The 20,331-nt window shown below is 46.4% G+C and overlaps 1 protein-coding gene across 7 annotated transcripts in view; it reads left to right on the plus strand.

Annotated features, from left to right (window-relative positions):
• raraa (retinoic acid receptor, alpha a) overlaps window positions 1–20,331 on the plus strand; it is a 206,287-nt gene extending 185,956 nt beyond the window's left edge. For 3 of the 7 annotated variants that reach the window (XM_084078015.1, XM_084078016.1, XM_084078013.1), the window contains 7 exons: window positions 6,214–6,361; window positions 7,811–7,855; window positions 14,638–14,798; window positions 15,044–15,220; window positions 15,729–15,933; window positions 16,443–16,601; window positions 16,918–20,331. In XM_084078015.1, the coding sequence (XP_083934141.1) occupies window positions 6,214–6,361; window positions 7,811–7,855; window positions 14,638–14,798; window positions 15,044–15,220; window positions 15,729–15,933; window positions 16,443–16,601; window positions 16,918–17,114 (1,092 nt within the window). In that variant the 3' untranslated portion in view covers window positions 17,115–20,331. The remainder of the gene's footprint in view (window positions 1–6,213; window positions 6,362–7,810; window positions 7,856–14,637; window positions 14,799–15,043; window positions 15,221–15,728; window positions 15,934–16,442; window positions 16,602–16,917) is intronic. The other 4 variants (XM_084078019.1, XM_084078018.1, XM_084078014.1 and 1 more) reach the window with 3 other exon arrangements.

The raw sequence follows: 20,331 nt of genomic DNA on the forward strand, positions 1-20,331 counted from the left end.
AATGGACCCGTAAGGGTCCATTTGGTTCCATTTGTACACTCTCAGAGTTATGGGCGTCCTTGAAAATAAGACAACCACTATACCACACTAAATGGAACAGCGCCTTAATTAGTATTATTGGTGACACCTGTGAAGGAAGTAAGGAAGGGGCCCAATTCATTCCCAACATGGCTGCTGTCCATAGAGCCTATTGGGGACTTATAGCTTTTAGTTTGAGCCTCAGGAGATGGTCGTTTGTATTCTAAATCTGGGGAAGTGCTTTGAAATGGCCTGCTTTGGTGTCTCGCTGGAATCCGCTCATTGACGGTCATCGCTTGCGCTATGAACTGGAAAATCCCAGGACTTTGCAGTGCGGAGCTGCCAAACAAATAAGACTTGCTCTTCAAAAGCCTTGGGGATAGATAGGGCTCTTTCAACACTCCAGACCGCATGCCTGTTCCCAATAACACTGGGACCTGTATCTGCAGACAAACATGAGGCTGTCAGGTTTCGTAACAGTGTACCATGGCCCTGTTTCTTATCACATACCTGTGAAGCTTTGTCAAGCCCCCAATGAAGGAGATTTTTTTGTTCTCGTTTTACTGGGCCACGTAACGCGGTCTGCTATCAGCCCTGTCGACGTGTCCTCGTCAGTCACCTGCTATCAGCAAAGCCCTGTTATATACTGTAGGTGCTGGAGAGATCATGTACGCACTCATAACCCCTGATCTGGCCTCCAATCTGCTGCCAGTCTTGTCGGCAGTGGCCGTAGGTGTGTGTGCGTATAGCATATTGTGCGTGTATAGATACACACACCTCTTATCTATTTTCCCCAAGGCACGTGGTCAGGGTTGTGTAAGAGAGAGAGGACAGGGCAGGGGGGGGGGGGTCCTGTAAGATGGGCATAGCTAGAGTAGGGTGGGGGGAGACTGAATATGGCAGCAGCATGGGCGCTGTTTGTGACAGGTGGTCGCTAGGCGCCTATCTCTGCCCCACGTGGCCCTGCCCAACCAAGACAACACCTGGCCTGTGGGGGGGAAAGAGAGAGATCAGAAAATGGAGGCTGCGTAGAAGCGATAGGAAGAGCAGCGTGGAGAAAAGCACACGAGGGAAGGTACTGTAGGAGGCGGCAGTGAGGAAGTGAGGTGCAGAATGTGAGGAACGGCAGAGAAAGCAGAGAGGTTCAGGATGAGATGGGGAGAATATCTGCACGGGAAGATGATGGAGATGATGTAGAGATGGCCAGGCCGGAGGGGGACGTTTGGAGAGTTTCAGAGGATTAGGATCACTGACACTGGAAGGTGGATGAGAGGAAAAGGAGGAATGAAGGCAAGAAGGAAGGTTTGCACAGCAAAGACTCACACTTATACACGCACGCGCACACACACAGAATCCTCTGTGGGTGCGCTGTGAAACTTAACCTCCCCTTAAACGCAAGTTATAAAAAGTTAACAAAGAATATAAAGGCTGAACCCTGTGCCTTTTTTATTGGGGCGCCTTAACCACTGCTCAGCATGCTGCTTATTGCGCGTCCTAAACGGCTTTTAATGTGTCTCTTTAACACCATTCCCCATTGTCGAATAGAGCCTGATTAAATGGGCTAATAAGCTGAATAATAAGGCCAGATCATAGCCGGTGGTGGGGAACTGTGTGTGTGTGTGTGTGTGTGTGTGTGTGTGTGTGTGTGTGTGTGTGTGTGTGTGTGTGTGTGTGTGTGTGTGTGTGTGTGTGTGTGTGTGTGTGTGTGTGTGTGTGTGTGTGTGTGTGTGTGTGTGTGTAAGGCATGGCTCCGTGGTTTGGATGAGAGTTGACACAGTGCTAGTAAATGAATAACCTAACTAAAGTAGAGGTGGATGTAATTGGTGCCCTAATAAATAATATTTCCTCTGTGTTGCAATGCGTTATGGAACACTGGTTTTCTGACCACGTACAACACCTTAGTGTGTCTGTCTACTAAGAGGGCTTTGTGCTGTGATATGTGTGTATATATTCTATTTAGTGTATTGATGTGGCTGTAGTGTATGTGTGTGAAGGTGTTCTGAATAGGCATGTAAAGGTAGATTTCTCCCCCCCCCCCCTGTTTGAAGTATTTACTTTGGTTAGCATTGATCGCTAGCGACTCATACTAACCACTGTCACTGAGCCAGGCTCCCCCACCTGCCTCAGCAGCGTGCTGCCTGCCTGCCTGCTGCTTGTGTGCGTCCGTCCGCACGCCTTACATCTGCAGCGCAAGGTTGAAAAAAAAACTCGGCATCCATTCCCCACATATCTCTAGACTTCTGAGGAGGATGACTTGGTGTAGCACGCTCAATTATTCAACAGTACAGGCAATGTGAACGTATACGGCATTCCCATCTGAGACCGGGGTAAGTCGAGGGTTAGCTGCGTTAGCATCGCGGCGGCATGCCAAACTACAAAGGCCTATCCTGGGGGGGGGGAGCGGAGGAAACAGGACAGGGGGAGGAGAGAGGGTTGAAGCGGAGTGTTTGGGAGACGGGTCGATTGTTTGTTGTTCAAGCGAAAGTTCTGTCTTTTTTTATCTTTCTTTTGTTCTTTTCCCCCGCACATCTTCCCGCTCTCCCCGCTCCTCATTTCCCTTCCAGTTATTAACACTCACGCATTAAATTTGCATGCCTCTCCCCTCCGTGTTTATGTATTTGTCTTGGAGGCATGGTTCTGCGCAGCAGGCAACCTTCTCCGTGTTTTCCACAGAGCGAGGGAAAGCCAGCATACTTCCTAAACCCCCACGGTTGTCCTCGTTTTGATGTTTTTTAAGATGGCCTTGTTACCAAGTCTTTAGCAACATGGGCGGTAATTATAACTGCGGCCACGCGCACGCGCACACGCGCACACACACGCACACACGCACACACACACACACACACACACACACACACACACACACACACACACACACACACACACACACACACACACACAGACACTCTCTCAGATAGTAACATAATACACTGACTCAGTAGGAGGCTGGGAACGCAGGGCTTCATCTGGGCACAGTGTGAAAGTCATGTATGAGGATTCCTGCACTTCCCTGTGAACTTAACACCTGATATATACTTGGTTGCACGCCGGTGTGGCGCACCAAAAATAACACGCTATTCCCATCTAATCAAGCGGTTCCTCTCATTCACACAAACTCAAATACGCACACATACACACAGGCTAACTTGTGTGCCATATATTGCACTGCACAGCAGTTAGATACTTGGGAATTGAAATGCACATGAAACATGCAGTCAAGTCCATGCCATCACCATTCTCCTGCTATCCCTCTCCACTCCTCCATCCAGCCATCCATCCATCCATCCATCGCTCTCTTCTCTGCGCTCTTCTGTCCTGTGAACACCGCAGGGAGGCTGACAGGCCCGCTGAGGGCCCTTGTCGCCGGGCGGATTAAGCGTTGATACAAAAAGAGGCTTAAGGGCCGCAGGAAGCAATGACTCCTAATAGGCAACGAGAAGGAGGGCAGAGGGGGAGGGGCACAAACAATGGCCCAGCCCATGAGCCGCTGGTGGCAGCCAATCAGGCAGTGGCAGGGGAAGGGCACCTTAGCCCTGTGGTGTCAGGAGGGAGTGGGTCAATCCCCTAGTGACCCTGGGGTCAGGTTCGGGACACCAACGGATCAAAGGGGACACACTGGATACACACACACACACACACACACACACACACACGCACACGCTCACACACGCGACTTACGAGCGCATCCCACCAGCCATTGTATTGGGGCTGCGTTTTCTGTTTATGATGACTTCTCGCTAATCTGTTGGGAGATGATGCTTTAAGCTCCTTTGCTGGGTGGGGGGGGGGGGGCAGGGGAGGTTTGTGGATGGATCGAAGCTTCCTGAGAATCCTGACTATGGAACAATGTCTTTATTGCAGGAAGAAAGGGGGGACAGAGTATTTTACACACACACACACACACACACACACACACACACACACACACACACACACACACACACACACACACACACACACACACACACACACACACACACACACACACGCACACAAGCATGCTCGTGTAGATGGGTGCAGCCTTGTTATTGAGACAGACGTAATTCTGTGTTGTGACTAAATGAGAAGTTTACTATGTCAGGATTATACTTCTGGATCAGCTGTGACACATTGGCTCCTGTCCAACAAGCCTGTACTCGAGTTTATTGCCTTTAATTAACCTAACACACACACACATAGTATAATATGTTAAATCCCCCCCCCCCCCCCCCGCACACGTTTGTGCACATACTTCTTCTTCTCTGCTCTTATGTTTACAATACCAACATACCAACACCATTGCTCCACCAGGTTTCATTGGCATGGCATTTAAGATGTATTCACAAAGCAGAAAGCAAGTGAAAATAAAACTTGACATTTACCAATGCTGACATTTAATATAGGCCTACATGCTGACTCGAATCTATACACATTCTGGTGTTAAGATGATTACTATTATTATATTAAAGGCAACAGCTGAATGCATATAGATCTCACACATTTCCCAAATTCTGTCATGCACACACACACACCTCCTAAAATCCTGTGTAAGAGAAGGACGTCTCCTCCACCAGTGATCACTGCCTCCTCCTGGTGCTCTCAGATGGGGGGAACAGAAGATAGGAGGAGAGGTCGGTGATCCGGGAAGGACAAATTGCAGGCTTTAGTCCATTTGCCATCTGTCGGCCAGCAAAGCTAATCCCTTGGCATGGTTTGGGGCTCCCTGCCTGGCAGCAGTCACACCTCCACCCCCCAGCGGCGCCCCCAAAACGTGATCCTTACGTCATGAAAATATTTCCAGTAAACTGCTAAGCGTCTGGTGCCCCCAGGCACTGCGCACCAGACCATGTGCCCAACACTTCTAGTTGATTGCCATTAACCTCTTATTGTCTTGTTAACCTCTCATAATATTAGGGAATTCCAGGCAATCATTTTCACTTTTCATGATAAAGGAAATGTGCTGTTTTTCAAATAGTGGACAGTAGGGCTGTGCAGTATATCAATAGTGAATTTGTCAATGCAATTTCAGTATATTTCCAATATGTTATTATGCAGCTGCTCTAGTAAGATGACTAGGGTATCATCTTATTTGGAAACTAGCCTCTTAAATTGTGCCATTTAGCTTTTGATTTAATTCATTTCAAACTCTGTATTGTATACAGTGCATTTAGAGCTGTGTTTTAGGAGAAAATGTCACGGTACGCAGTAAAATCCTCAGTGTTTAGCTCTGAGAGTATACAAATGGAACCAAATGGACCCATAAGGCTTAAATTAACACTCAGAATTGTACAGAGTACACAGTCTATTTCAGTTTGACTTTGTCTTACAAGAATACTACTAGAAGAGGGCCAGCGACCTCAGCCGCATGTCTTTGGCATTGTGACTTTGCAAATGTCAGGCCTGTGTAAGGCGAGTGCACGGCAAGTGTGTCGTTTGTACCGGGGAGTGATATTTTGTGTTTTTGGTCGTCCTCCATCTCTTCATTTTGTGGGATCAAAATATAGTCGCTGCACTCCCTAAAGAACGTCTGCCTTTCCAGCCTCGCTGACAGAAGGCAAGCTCATTTCCGTTTGTACTCCGCCTCCCCGGATTCCAAACGAGGGTTTAATTTACTGTCATATTTCCTCTGATCCAGTTAGATTGAAAAGAGAAAAGGGTAGAGGGAAGAGGAGGGGTAGGAGGAATGGAGGGATTCCTTTTTTGTTCTGTTTTTTTTTATTATTACAAAAGTAGCTCCAGCCAGTCCACCCAGTGCCATGTCCCTTACGGGTCCCTCACTAAACCCCTTTCTAGGTTTCTGTGAAGACTACTAGAAGAGCATTCATTCACTGATGTGTCATGGTAGGCTGCTTACAGGGCAGGTGGGTGTGTTCATTCACTGGATGGCAAAACAGTGGAGGAGTGAATATTCCTCCCTGTACAGATCACTCCACACACTAAGCCCTTTAAGGGCTTAGTGATTGGTAGCTCATTGCCTTTAATTATGGCAGCATATGGCCACGCTGTGTACGACTGAACCGTAAGGGTCCATTTGGTTCCATTTGTACACTCTTCTGAGTTAAATTAACACTAAGTATTTGACTTTGTGCAGTTTGTTTATTTTTGAGGATGCTGACTCAATGTTTTTTTTTTTGCCCTCCTCTCTTTTCTCCACTTGTTCTCCACCATCCAATTTCTCCTCCCTATCTCCATCCATCCCTCTCTCTGTCTCTGTAGGGCTTCTTTCGGAGAAGCATTCAGAAGAACATGGTGTACACCTGCCACCGGGAGAAGAACTGCATCATCAACAAGGTCACCCGCAACCGCTGCCAGTACTGCCGACTGCAGAAGTGCCTGGAAGTGGGGATGTCCAAGGAGTGTACGTGTACGAGTATACTACATTACCCAGAATGCCCAGCCCCTATACCTCACTCATGGAGAGCCCAAAATCTTAAAGGGATAGTTCACCCAAAAAAGAAATGTTTTTCTATTGATTAGTCACCCCATGGAGACTGGAATTCATGGATATTTTTTGTTTTTGTCACATTCCTTAGCCAATAATTTGATGACCAGCAGACCGGTAGGCAGCGGCTCCGGTAGGAGATACAAAGGAGACTCTTTGTGTCTCCTACCGGAACCGCTGCCGGTCATCAAATTATTGGCTTAGGAATGCGACAAAACACCCAAAATATCCATGAATTCAAGTCTCCATGGGTTAACTAATCGATAGAAAAAATGTAATTTTGGGGGTGAACTATCCATTTAATTCATTGCGTTAGCCTGGCCGTAAATTAATGAATCGCAGCATATTTTGCTCACACTCAACTTTCTTGGTGATATGTAAGCGAAGTTGCATAACACCAGCTGGTTGCTACTTAATAGTAACCGTAACCACTTTCAACCTGGCGACCCTATTTTGGGCATGTCATTATAGGAAAAGCATTTGTGAAATTTCAGAAACAAATTCCCAAATTAGCCAATCAAGCTCAGGCTCACAACATGTCACATGGCAACACATTGTGAGCTTGCAGATTGGCTATTTTTGATTATTTTTTTTAAAACTTGGACTCAAGTGGTTCTCAAAGTCGGGTTTGGGGATCCCCAGGGGTCCTTGAGGGGGTTCCAGGGGTTCCCCAGCAAAATGAGGAACAGGCTATTTGAAAATAGCTGATCTACAAGCTCATAACGCATTGTAGGTGTTCAATTCTGGTAGTATTTGGCATGCTAAATAACATACAAAAAATGTAGGAAAATATGCCCTCCAGAAAGGCGTAATTTTCAAGATGGTGTCCAAGATTGCTGCCGGGAGCTAGAAATGGCTATATATCTCAATTGAAAAAAATGTTACAAAATATTTTTCAATTGATTCTGGTACATCTAGGCATGCTTGATAACACACACAAAATCTAGGAAAATATACCTTCCGGAAAGGCTTCATTTTCAAGATGGTGTCCAAAATGGCGGCCAGGAGCTTAAATTAGTTACTGTATATCTCAATTGCAAGAATGTATACAAAACATTTTTCACTTGATTCTGGTACCTCTAGACATGCTAAGTAAAAAATGTAGGAAAATATACCTCCCAGAAAGGCACATATACCTCCCAGAAAGCCATTTTTAAGATGGTGTCAAAGATGGCTGCCGGGAGCTTAAAATTGCTATTTCTCAAATGAAAAAAATGATTGCAAACTGATTGTGGTACCTCTATGCATGTTTAAGAACATGCATAGAAAAAATCGAGGAAAATACATGTTACAGTGGAACAGTTACAATGAATGTCCTTCAAGAGACTCAACATTCATTGTTGACATAAGTGGGGGAAATCTATCCTACAGGTTCCACCCCCAGTTCAGGGCAGCCAAACCGTCTGAAGCCTTCTGGTAGGTATATTTTCCTAGATTTTGTGTGTGTTATTAAGCATGTAATTGAGATGTAGCCATTTTAAGCTCCCGCCAGTCATCCTGGACGCCATCTTGAAAATTAAGCCTCTCCGGAAGGTATATTTTCCTAGATTTTTACTATGTTAATAAGCATGCCTAGAGATACCAGAATCAATTGAAAAATATTTTGTATTATTTTTTTCAATTGAGATTTATAGTTATTTTAAGCTCCCGGCAGCCATCATGGACGCTATCTTGAAAATGACACCTTTCCGGAAGGTATATTTTCCTAGATTTTTTGTATTTTTAAGCATGTCGAGAGGTACCAGAATCAAGTGAGAAATCACTTGTTGCAATTGAGATATAGCCATTTAAATCTCCTGGCAGCCATCTTGAAAATGACACCTTTCCAAGACGTATATTTTTAGTATGTTATTTAGCTTGCCCAATACTACCAGAATCCATTGAAAAACCTTTTGTATACATTTTTGGGGGGTTAAGTGATATGTTTTCATATGTTGACTCACCTATTGCATTGTGATGCGGTGTGAGCTTGTAGATCGGCTATTTACAGAAACATATTTGTGAAAATGTTTGAGAACCACTGACCTAGATAGACCTACCTATCGACACCTGTGTGTGTGTGTGTGTGTGTGTGTGTGTGTGTGTGTGTGTGTGTGTGTGTGTGTGTGTGTGTGTGTGTGTGTGTGTGTGTGTGTGTGTGTGTGTGTGTGTGTGTGTGTGTGTGTGTGTGTGTGTGTGTGTGTGTGTGCGTGCGCGAGAGAGAAAGATAATTTGGATTGTAAGAGAGAGAGAAAGAGTTGTGAAAGTGCGAAGGCAGCAGTGATGTGGGCTGGCAGCAACAGTCAGGGTGTCACTGAGCTTGGCATGCCTCCATGATGAATATGTTCTCACCTGCCGAGAGCGAAAGAGCAGGCGTCTGCTGCCATCACTGCACCCCAGGGGCTGTGTGAACACACACACACACAGACACACACACGCACACGCACACACACACTTGTCAGACCTGATGAACTAATTGGTGGAGGTGACAGCTCTCGGCTCAGAGACTGGCAGAACCGCAGTCTCAGTGTGATCACATGACGATAACACACGCGCACGCCTCGCCAGCGTCTCTCATACGACGTGCACTAGCGCGATCATTTAGCGCCGTTGTCCAAGCGCGCCTTCCCACGCACGCGCACAGTGAAACCTGTGCACGTCTCCCCCTATAAGCATGTGTCCTCCTCTGTCAGTCAGACACACACATGCCTACTAGTGCGAATGCCGGTTGTATTGTCTGCCCCGTTGTGCTAAACGCAAGGTGTTAATTTCACATTGTACAATCCTTCTACGTCCCTCCTTGTGTCCTTTTGCTGTCCCCTGTCATCCTGTACACCAGTCTTTACGGCATGTTGAGCACGGGGAGAGCTCCCCACGCCTCTAGGCTGTGGCCTACGGTAAAGGAAGTTATCCTCTGAGCTCCTTAGCTCTGAATGGGGCCATTAATCATGGTTAGAAGGATCACAGCAGCCAGTAGCTTTCTTACACACACCACCGGGCACGCTGTAGCCGTTTTTCCAGGGGAGTAGGCTGGTACTGGAGGGCCATCTAGTGGCCGTGGGGGAGCACTGCACCGCAATGGTGAATTTCAGTGTGCTGTACTGTGAATATAACGTAGAGTTAGTTTGACCTAGTTGGGTTCAAGTTTCAGGGAGGGAGTTCACCCCGGGTTAGATCCGCACTTATCGACACCAGTATACGTGTTGCCTTCTTTTTTGTTGCATGTGTGAGAGAATATTTGAATGGCAAAAAGAAAGATAGGCTATGTGATGCGCACATTCTTTTGGTGGTTGTGTGTTGTTACTAAGAACGGTGCTTTCTTATGATGGTGGTGTGTGGAGAGTGCAGATTGGTAGCCCCAAGTCGTCTTGTGTCCTACACACTGACTTTGGCCTGTGAGACAAGTCCCAGCGGGTGGGGAAGGAGAGGCTGGCCATCTGGGTACAGCAGGGAGTCACACACACACACACACACACACACACACACACACACACACACATGGGGCAATGTGCATGCAAGTACGCATAAAGACAAAAGTGCATGCACATACCGTACGCAAATAAGTATACACTCCTAAAACAGAAATGCATTCTCAGACAGTTATGTTAAACACTAGATTTCACACACACACACACACACACACACACACACACACACACACACACACACACACACACACACACACACACACACACACACACACACACACACACACACACACAGAAGGCAGGCACCCCACTAGGCCTGGGGGACGTCTGGGTGACCTTGCGTCTGCCCAACAACGGTGCCAGGCCTTGTGCCAGGTGGCACTGCCAACCAAGACGGTGTCAGAAGAGGGGGTGGGGGTAAAGTGAGGGGCTACCAGTGGAAAGCCTGCGAGCGCTGTGCCAGTTTACTATCAGCCTGACAGCGTGCGATGAGACAAGACCAAGGCTCATGTCTCATGTAAGTGGATAACATGCTGTCAATACCTACCGACGTGCTTATCTATGATCCGGAAAAGATAGGAAGAGATAGCTACAATTTGAAACATGTTGTAACTGATAGGGACATGCTAGCTAATTGATGCACATTTGTACTTTGCACTTGTACCTCGGTTTTCTTTTGCCTTTTGCTAAGTTGTGAGTACACTGCAAAGCCATAGCCATTGTTTCAAACGCTTTACTGTTGTTGTTAAAACCCAGCTAATGTTTCTGCTGCTTTCTAAATTCTATGTGTTTTTTGTGTATCAGACTGTCCTGAGTGGGAGAGATGGTCGTCAGGGATTTCAGTTGAAGAACTGTATATAAGGGTGTACGGAATTGCATGTGTGCAGAGGTGGATGATGGGATGTTCACACAGACTCCGCCTCCAACCTTGGAGTTGGGCGAGAAATGGCCACGTCCACCAGTCGAGCCTCTCCACCCTAGGCTCTTGCTCTGAATGATCCTTTAGGCCCACCGTCCCTGCATCTATCTAGCCTCTTCACTAAACAGTCCTCGTAGGATGGATTGTTTGGCTGTAGCAGAATAAAAGAGCCAGTAAAGGAACACAGAAACAGAATCTTTGAGTCAAGACAGGAAAGAAAGAATAGATGGAGAGAGAGGGGGATTACGCTCGAGAGCATAGAGAGGGAAAATGACAGAGTGGAGAAGGGCATAGAAAGAGAGAGAGGGAGAGAGAGGGGGGGCTGGAGGACAGTGAGAGGGAGAGAAAGTTTCATCACTGTCGGCGACGGCAGTGCTAGGCGTGCGCATGGCGGCAGGGGGAACATTGACATTTTTATCTTTCCATTGAATTTAATCTGTGTGATGGACGAGCTGCCAGGACTTTAATTTTCCTCCCTCGAATTATCCCCGTCTGCCCCCCTCGCTCTATCTTGTACACACATACACACACACACACACACAGGCACACACACACACAGGCACGCACGCACAGTCACGTACAGTCATGCACACAAATACACACAGGTGCAAACAACGAAGGGAAAAAAATCATATATTAACAGTGTGTGTCGCAGCACACAGGCGCACGTACACGCTATTATGAAACCCACTATGAGAACAAATGATGGAGTGATGGCCGTGCCTGCTGGCATAGTATTCTGCCTGTGTTGCACGTGAGCTCAGCTGTAAATCATATTTGTGGTGATGAACGCACAACGGATCTGTGCACAATTCGGGACAAACCGTTTCCCCCAGTTTAGGATTTGTATTCACGTCATTTATTCGAAAAAGACACAATGCTTGGCGCCAGCATGTACACAGCAAACGCAAACACACACACACACACACACACACACACACACACACACACACACACACACACACACACACACACACACACACACACACACAGACAATCTAACACAATAAAAAAGCAGGGCGGTATTTCTTTCATCCATGCTCCCCCGCCAGTTTTCTTTCCCCCCCTCGAGTTATTGCATGTGGCAATTTGCCATGACGGATCGCCAGTCGTCCCTAATAGTTCTTTAATGACTTCATTAAATTGTGTTGTGCGGCTTATGATTGTGCTGCCAATTTGTCAGTGTGGGGAATGTCTGGGCGCTAAGGATGCCCCAGTTTTATTTGGGAATTAATTGGACATCTCCGGCACTGCCCACCCAGCCTTGCCCCCACCCGTGCACCCCCCACCCCCAAACCCACCCGCCGGGACACCAGGATGAGAGGGCCAAAAATGGTTGGAGGGGGTACGCACATCACTTAAGACTGCACCTGGCTTCACCTCACGTGTGTTCTTGTGTGTGTGTGTCAAAAGCACGATTGTCAGTGATGTCTATTTTAGTGACTATCCTGGGGCATATACTGTACTGTAAATGCAATAAAACAAAACACTGGAATACCGTATAATGCAAATGCATAATCAGCCCATATCTGCTAGTAAGGCTCCCCTCCTGGTGTGATGGTTGGCAGTAGCATAATGTGGTATCAGACCTCCACCTTTACCTCCGCCACCACCCCCACTCTTCAACGTAATCTCACAGCCAGGGAGGCCCTGTCTGCAGGCTGATGAATGACACACGGCCCTGAGTAGAACATCCCACACTGTCACAGACGCTGATCCCCCGTCAGCTTGAGCCGCCCTCCCCTCTAATGGCTAAGGTTAGAATCAAGAAGGCGGGGGAAATCTGATCCGAGGTCAGTGGCTAAGAGAGAGCATGGTGCCCAGCGGCAAAGTTGGGCGAGAGAGAGAGAGATGGGTCTGGGTGTAGATGGCGAGAGAGATTATTTGGAGGCGAGCAGAGATAGAGAGATGATCATGAAGGGGAAGTGTCCAATTGTGGAAAGAGGGTGCATGAAAAAGAGAGCAGGAGGCAAAGAAGGAGAGAGAAAAAGACGACGTGCTTGTGACCAACAGAGAGAAATGGAGGCTGCATATGTTAGAGCAGGCATTCCCAAACGTTTCCATGCCAAGGCTCCCCCAAATAGCCATAACCTCTGGCTGCAGCCCCGCACTGCGAAATGGCAAAAACACATCGCATGTGAGCTATCAGTAATCACATGCCTAAATTAGGAACACCAGGTTGAAAGTGGTTAAACTGGCACAATAATCTTAGCTTATGAATTTTTCATTTTCCTCTCCTTTCCAATTGGCCCCCCGTGCCACCCTCTGGCTGGCCCTCCTGTGGAAACCTGCGTGTTAGAGAGAAAGAGAGCAAGAAGGAACGAGAGAGGAGGGGAAAAAGCAGAGGAGAGCAAGAAACCTGGAGGGTCTTTTTCCAGAGTGGGCTCAGCAGCCCAAGCTCTTTTAAAACCATTAGCGGCAGGATATTTGTCATATTATGTTATTAGATTAGCCGGGACCCCTAATGAAAGCTGTGGCAATTTGTCAGCCTTATGGATAGCTCCATCCGGCGCTACTATTTATCACCTAGCACCTCACCCAACCCCCAGCACCGACACACACAAACACACAAACACACACACACACACACACACACACACACACACACACACACATACTGTACATACACGTGTAAGCAAACACACACACACACACACACACACACACACACACACACACACACACACACACACACACACACACACACACACACACACACACACACAACCCCTGTCAGAGCCCTATACCCCAGGGTGTGTGAGTTGAGCATTGGGGTGGAGTGGGGGGAGCCGAGCGATGGACAGATCCTGTAATGGGATTCCAATGCTAAACACCCTGCAGAGTGTTTTTTTTTTTGGTCATTTGGGATTGAGCTCACCGCTCCCAGACGGATCGCCCAGAGGAGAAACGACAACCCCTCGCTTTGGATTATTTCAACCCCCCACCCCAACCCCACCCCACCCCTCCCTCATCTCCATTACCTCCACAACCATTCACCCTCCCCCTGTTGGTGGGTACCGCCTCCCACCGTTTGTCTTTTGGTGTTGGACACCGGGAGCTGTGGGGTGTGTGTGTGTGTGTGTGTTTTTTCAACTGCTCCGTAGTTACAGTGCTACCAACTCCTCCTCTCTCTCTTTCTCTCTCTCTCTATTCTACATCTTCATATATCATACCGCTGCGATGGTGTTACCTCTCCTGTTTGCAACATTGCGTCTTGCTTTATTGCTGGATGTGCCCCTCGCCTGTATCTCGGTGTCGCCGTGTCGTGGTGTAAAGGGAATGAAAACAGTTTGCGAGACGAAAAAACACATAGGCCGACCAGTTTCTGTGTATTTTACACTAGGTTTTATTATATCGGAATGTCGTTTACAACTATTGGTTGAAGTAGACGACGACGGTGGAATACGCAGTGGCACAATTGTAGGTGCAGAAGTGTATCTCTTGATATAAAGCTTGCCTGGCAGACTTGAACCAAGAAGGTTTCAACCCTAACCCTAAAGGTCCTTAACACACCGGGAGCGTGACTAATAAACAATCTGAAAATACGTTTGTGAATATGTCACATCAAATTATTACTTAGGTGACGCCTCATTCATATAGGTTGATGCTTTTATTCACAATGAAAAATCGACCTTATTTTAAAAAGAATAATATTATTAATAATAATAATTACGTTGCTTTATCACTGTATGTTCTCATGACACAGCAGTTTAAATTACTGCCAAATAAACGGTCCCAGTGTGTAAGGACCGTAACCATTTTTTGTAGTATTTTCAAAAACTCAAAATGGCCGCTGTGTGCCCTAACTCACTGTCCTCTCCCTCCCTCCCTCTTTGTATCTCCCCTCTTTCTCTCTGTTTCCATCCCTTCAGCTGTGAGGAACGACCGGAACAAGAAGAAGAAGGATGAGAAGAAGCAGGAGTGTACAGAGAGCTATGTGCTGAGTACCGAGACCGAGCAGATGATTGACAGGGTCCGCAAGGCTCATCAGGAGACCTTCCCCTCTCTCTGCCAGCTGGGCAAATACACTACGGTCAGCAACTGACAGACTGTTTGTGTGTGTGTGTGTGTGTGTGTTTGCGTGCATATGTGCGTGCGTGCAAGAGAGATGTGCCAGTTTGTGCATGTATACTTCTATGAATATTTCGGTTTCATGTAGAATATCCCCTTTAAAGGTTACAGACCTATTACAGGGGTGTATTATTATGTGTATCTAGTCAACCATTATATTAAGCTGTCAATAAAATATCAAATATCCCTCTTCTTTCTCCACCACAGAGTAACAGCTCGGAGCGGCGTGTGTCCTTGGATGTGGACCTGTGGGACAAGTTCAGCGAGCTCTCCACGAAGTGCATCATCAAGACCGTGGAGTTTGCCAAGCAGCTGCCCGGTTTCACCACGCTCACCATCGCCGACCAGATCACACTGCTCAAAGCTGCCTGTCTGGACATCCTGGTGAGGACGAGAACAGAGAGATTGGAATCTTTATTGTGTGCACACGGAGGAATTGTGGCAGAACTTGAAAACAAAAACAGAGATAGAATTAGTGCATAATTAGACACCACAAGACCCAAAGACAAAATACCATATACCGGTGACAGTCACTTACCTTTGGGTACCGTTATGGCTTAATGAGGTAGTTAAGCAATTAAGTGCGGCTGAGAAGATAATCATGGTGTATTGGTTTGTTAGTTTATGTTCCAGTTGGTCAGGGCACCACAGACCATATGCTCCTTATGAGCACAAGAACCCGGGTTTAAATCCAACCACCGTCTTGTCTCGTATGTTTCTCCTCTCTCTCTGCCCTTGGTTTCCTGTCTCTTTACATAATAAGGCAAGAAAATGCGAAAAAGGAAATAAATTAGTGAGGAATTGCATGGGACCAACCATGAAATAATCAAATGTCCGCAAACCTCATGTGAGCCTGTGAAAGCACTCAAAAACCAGTCGTTTTCTTCCCCAGATTCTGAGGATCTGTACGCGCTACACGCCAGAGCAGGACACCATGACCTTCTCAGATGGCCTGACGCTAAACCGAACCCAGATGCACAACGCCGGCTTCGGCCCCCTCACTGACCTGGTGTTCGCCTTCGCCAACCAGCTCCTTCCACTGGAGATGGACGACGCAGAGACGGGATTGCTCAGCGCCATCTGTCTGCTTTGCGGAGGTACTGCAGGAGTATTTCTGGTTTGAAATATACAATTAATAAGGCATTGAGAAGACATTCATGGTCAGAGTACATGTAAGTGCCATGATCCTTAGTCAGCCAACAACATGATACGCAGGCATCAAAACTTTTTTTTAAATTATATATTCACATGTGATATTTGTACTGTATTGGATTAATTGTGAGAGGCAGCAACTCTGAACCTACCCAAAGTAGGTTAAATAGGTTAAAATATTAATTTATTTTCATTTATTCATTTACAATCTGAACCCTTATAATGGTGTATTTCATAGCCTATTCAAACATGTCTCTCCTGTCATTTATCATGCTCTACTTGTCACAAGAAAACAGTGACCTGTATCAATTGTTACTAACACACAATCACTTTCCTTTCTTTAGACAAGTAATCACTGAGCACCACCTAGTGGCTAAATGTGGACATGAGTGGTCAGTGAGTATTAACCTTGAACTGCACTGTGTGTCTGTCTGTCTGTCTGTTTGTTTCTTAGACCGTCAGGACTTAGAGCAGGCAGAGAAGGTGGACGTTCTACAGGAGCCCCTTTTGGAGGCCCTGAAAATCTACGTGAGGAAGAGAAGGCCCCACAAACCGCACATGTTCCCCAAGATGCTGATGAAGATCACCGATCTCAGAAGCATCAGCGCCAAAGGTCAGATATTGACACGGGTTAAATTGTGTGTTCACGTACAATAGCTGTTTTGCAGCATTGCTTGCTGCCGTACCAATAGGATTTCTGCAGTAGGATGGAAATCGGCCAAAGCTAATAACAGATGCTTTTCTGAATGGAATTTCAGCGTGTAACTTGCCGTGTGAAAACACAAATAAGTTGTCCCCGTGCCATTTTGACGAATGCCAGGTCACTGTCAAATATTTCCTGTTATGTTCAGTTCCAACGAAAGTCTAAATTGGTATGATGTGACAACTAACTTCAGTGCCTCATTTCTCCCTCTCTGTTCTCTCCACAGGAGCTGAACGTGTCATCACCCTGAAGATGGAGATTCCCGGATCAATGCCGCCTCTCATCCAGGAGATGCTGGAGAACTCGGAGGGCCTGGAGAGTGGGGCGACGGCCGCTCGGTCCAGCGGGGCCCCCCCAGGCAGCTGCAGCCCCAGCCTGTCGCCCAGCTCCGCCCAAAGCAGTCCAGCCACGCAATCACCGTAGCAAACCCACCTCTCATCCCCATCTCTCGCTCTCGCTCTCTCTCTCGCTCTCTCTCTCTTTCTCTCTCTCCCTAAGCATTTCTCCCTTTGAGGCTCTGAGGTAGCAGGCTTTGGGGGGGCAGGGGGGACTCGATCCTGACTGAACACAGGAGATCGGCGTGCTCCGACATCCTCCTTCTCCCCATCCCCTCCAACGACACCCTCCCGCTCCCCCCCGCACCTCCTGCTCTGCCCTCCCTCACTGTGAGACACTTGTGCCGACGCGGAGGGAAGGTGGCGCCCAGTGCGGGCCAGGAGGGTGTGAGTGGCGGGATGCCTCCCAGAGACCGATAAACCGTAAACACTGCTGATGATCTCCTCCTCTGTTCCCCACTTCCAACGCTCCACCCCTCTCTCCCCCGTGAAGGACTGATGGGAACGAAAATGAGGGGGAGTCCAGTTTAGTGCAACGTTGGAGAGCAGTCCTGATTCAGGCACTTAGAGCGAGGGGTGCAGTGAGACCACAGAGAGAGAGAGAGACAAAATGGACAAGACAGACAATAAAGAGACTTAACGGACACCAGACACTTTTTTCCCCCCCGTTCATCGTTGAACTCTGTGGTGAATCGCGAGCATGGGACTCGTCAAGAAAAGCCACACTCCCCAGCTCCTCTTTAAAGACTGGGTCTTTTCTCCTCTTCCAACTTCAGAAAACAAACTGATTTCTTACAGAAAAGATATATAAATATATATAGAAAAGTTAAGGAACTATTGCGATTGACTTGTCCACGCACAGAATGGCAGGTTGGGGGAAAAACAAAAAAACAACAAAAAAACAAAACAAAAAGAGGACAAGTTTTCTGAGATTAGAAACTGTTGTATTCCTTCACTGTTTTAATCTTTTCATACCCGTCAAGAGTAAAGAGGAAGATGTTTCAGTTGTTTTATCACATACTGACGTTAATTAACAAAAAGAAAAACAGCACGATGTTGCAATTACTCTCCTATCTACACACACACACACACACACACACACACACACACACACACACACACACACGCACACATAACATACACTCGAAACACAAATGTGCACAGAAAACTAGTCGCAATGAATATCACATGCTATTCCAGGCTGGGTTGGTTTTCCTTTCTCCTTTTTCTTTTTTTCTTTTTCTCGCTGCAAAGAGAATGGGGGGTTAAAAAATGATTGTATTAACTTTGGTTGTATGATATGGTCACAGGTCCTTTCAAGAAATCAGATTAATGAAGATTCTTTATTAAGGTGTATTTTAAGTAGCCTATGAGTTCATGTATATAAGCTGTATTCATTTCTTTAAAACTATGAAGAGTTTAGCCTTCACCTGATTTAAAAAAAACAACAAAAAAAGAATACCTTTTTTTATGTGTTTTTGTTTCTAGGTTTGTGATTCAAGAAAAGACATTTTGAGCACATTTAACTGAAGGAAGGCATCAATTATGTTTTATGTCCTACTAGATGCTGGGCAGATCTATGTAGCCATATCACACTGGCTGACTGCTCCAGAATGTCTCTCACAAACAATTTCATTCTCCCTCTCAAAAAAAAAAAAAACTTTTTACATAACAAATTAGCACTCTGACTGGGGCATCGCTTTTTGGCCATGTAGCGGAACAAAATGGTGTTCCTTGGGAGTGGTGGAATGAATGCCGTTTTGGCGCTATCCGGGCACAGGCCAGGCATCTGGGCTCTTGCTCCAATGAGAGTTACGCCTGATGTATACTTGGTTTATGCACACCGAAAATAGACGATCTACAAATTCACAATGCATCGCGGTGCGACATATTGTGTGCTTGTAGATCTGCTATTTTCAGTGCACAACACCGGCGTGCAACTAAATATAACTCAGGCCTTACAATGTGAAGGATGGCATACGTACATACTGTATTCAAAACAAACCCCAAAACAGAATCACTCGTACTCTCAGAACTAATCAGTGTGGGTTGGGGTTGGTTAAGTATGTAGGTTGGAGTGGCTTATTGTAGCAAACAAAAGTGTCTAGCCCCTTTACAATGAGCTAGACCCCTAGCAGATGGATTGCTGAGATGGAGCACCACACCTACTGTCGGCTCCCAGTAGTTACCCAAGCAGTACTACTCATATGCCGAGTTGACGGTGCCTGGGAATGGGATCGAACCCAGAAACTTGTGGTCCAAAAGCTAGCGCTCTACCGAATGAGCTACCTAGACACTGAGGTGGAAATACACCCTCGAACCAGGCGATCCCTCTACTATGTCTATTGTCAGACAAGTGAAGTTCCCTAATGTGATATTTGTCGACTATGCCGTCACTAAGTCTTCACATCAGCAACCTGTGGTAGAAATGAATGTGACCTTTGGCCGGATCCAGAGCAACCACACACCTGTGATTGACTTCACGCCAAATGCCATCACTGCTAACACACATCCCATTTAGACCATCATTACTGTACACACATACACACTGATGTCTCAGGAAGGAATCATTTTGTGTGCTTTGCTTGTTCTTTGTAAATGTTCTCTTGTGCTGCACCCCCCACCCCCCGGTACCCTCCGATCACACACGGACACCGATACACATCCCTGCTACTGAGCCCCGGAATTGTTTCGATCACTCACTTTTGTTTAAACCTGGTATGCCAGGAGTTTTGTAGAGAGAGGGGCACTTATCCCAGACCAGCAAAGTGTTACGACATAGGATGCCAGTGTGGAGTCTCTCTGCGTTGTTCATGTGTTCTTTCTTTTCTTTATTTGTACGGTCAAAGCTGCTTTCATCAATCAGGACTTAACCTGTCCCGAACAGCGCACAACGTTTCCCTCCACGGCTAATCTGGAATAGCAACAGACACACCCTCAGTTTGAGAAGTATGGAATATGTTGCAATTTTGTCAAGATTATCAGGCGACTTTAAAGAAAAACAAAAAACAAAAACAAAACAAAAAAAACAAAAAATAAAACCAACATTTAATAATTACTGAATGCGTGTGTTTACATTTCTTTTCTTTTTTTTTGCAATCCAGTGTTAGTTTATAGTCATAAAACCTGAAGTGTGTTAGCAATGGGTTTCTTCGGCAGATCTCCAATTGTTTTCCCCATAGAATCTTAAGTCTAACGAGGAATGTGTTAAGACAACTTTTATAAAACGCATTAATACTTAAATGAAAAGTATTGGGGTGGTTGAACAGGACTTTTACTATGAGTGTTTTACTAAGGGCTTTGCA

This window comes from Gymnoscopelus microlampas (genome assembly GCF_963454915.1).
Source record: "Gymnoscopelus microlampas genome assembly, chromosome: 14".
Taxonomy (NCBI): Eukaryota; Metazoa; Chordata; class Actinopteri; order Myctophiformes; family Myctophidae; genus Gymnoscopelus; species Gymnoscopelus microlampas.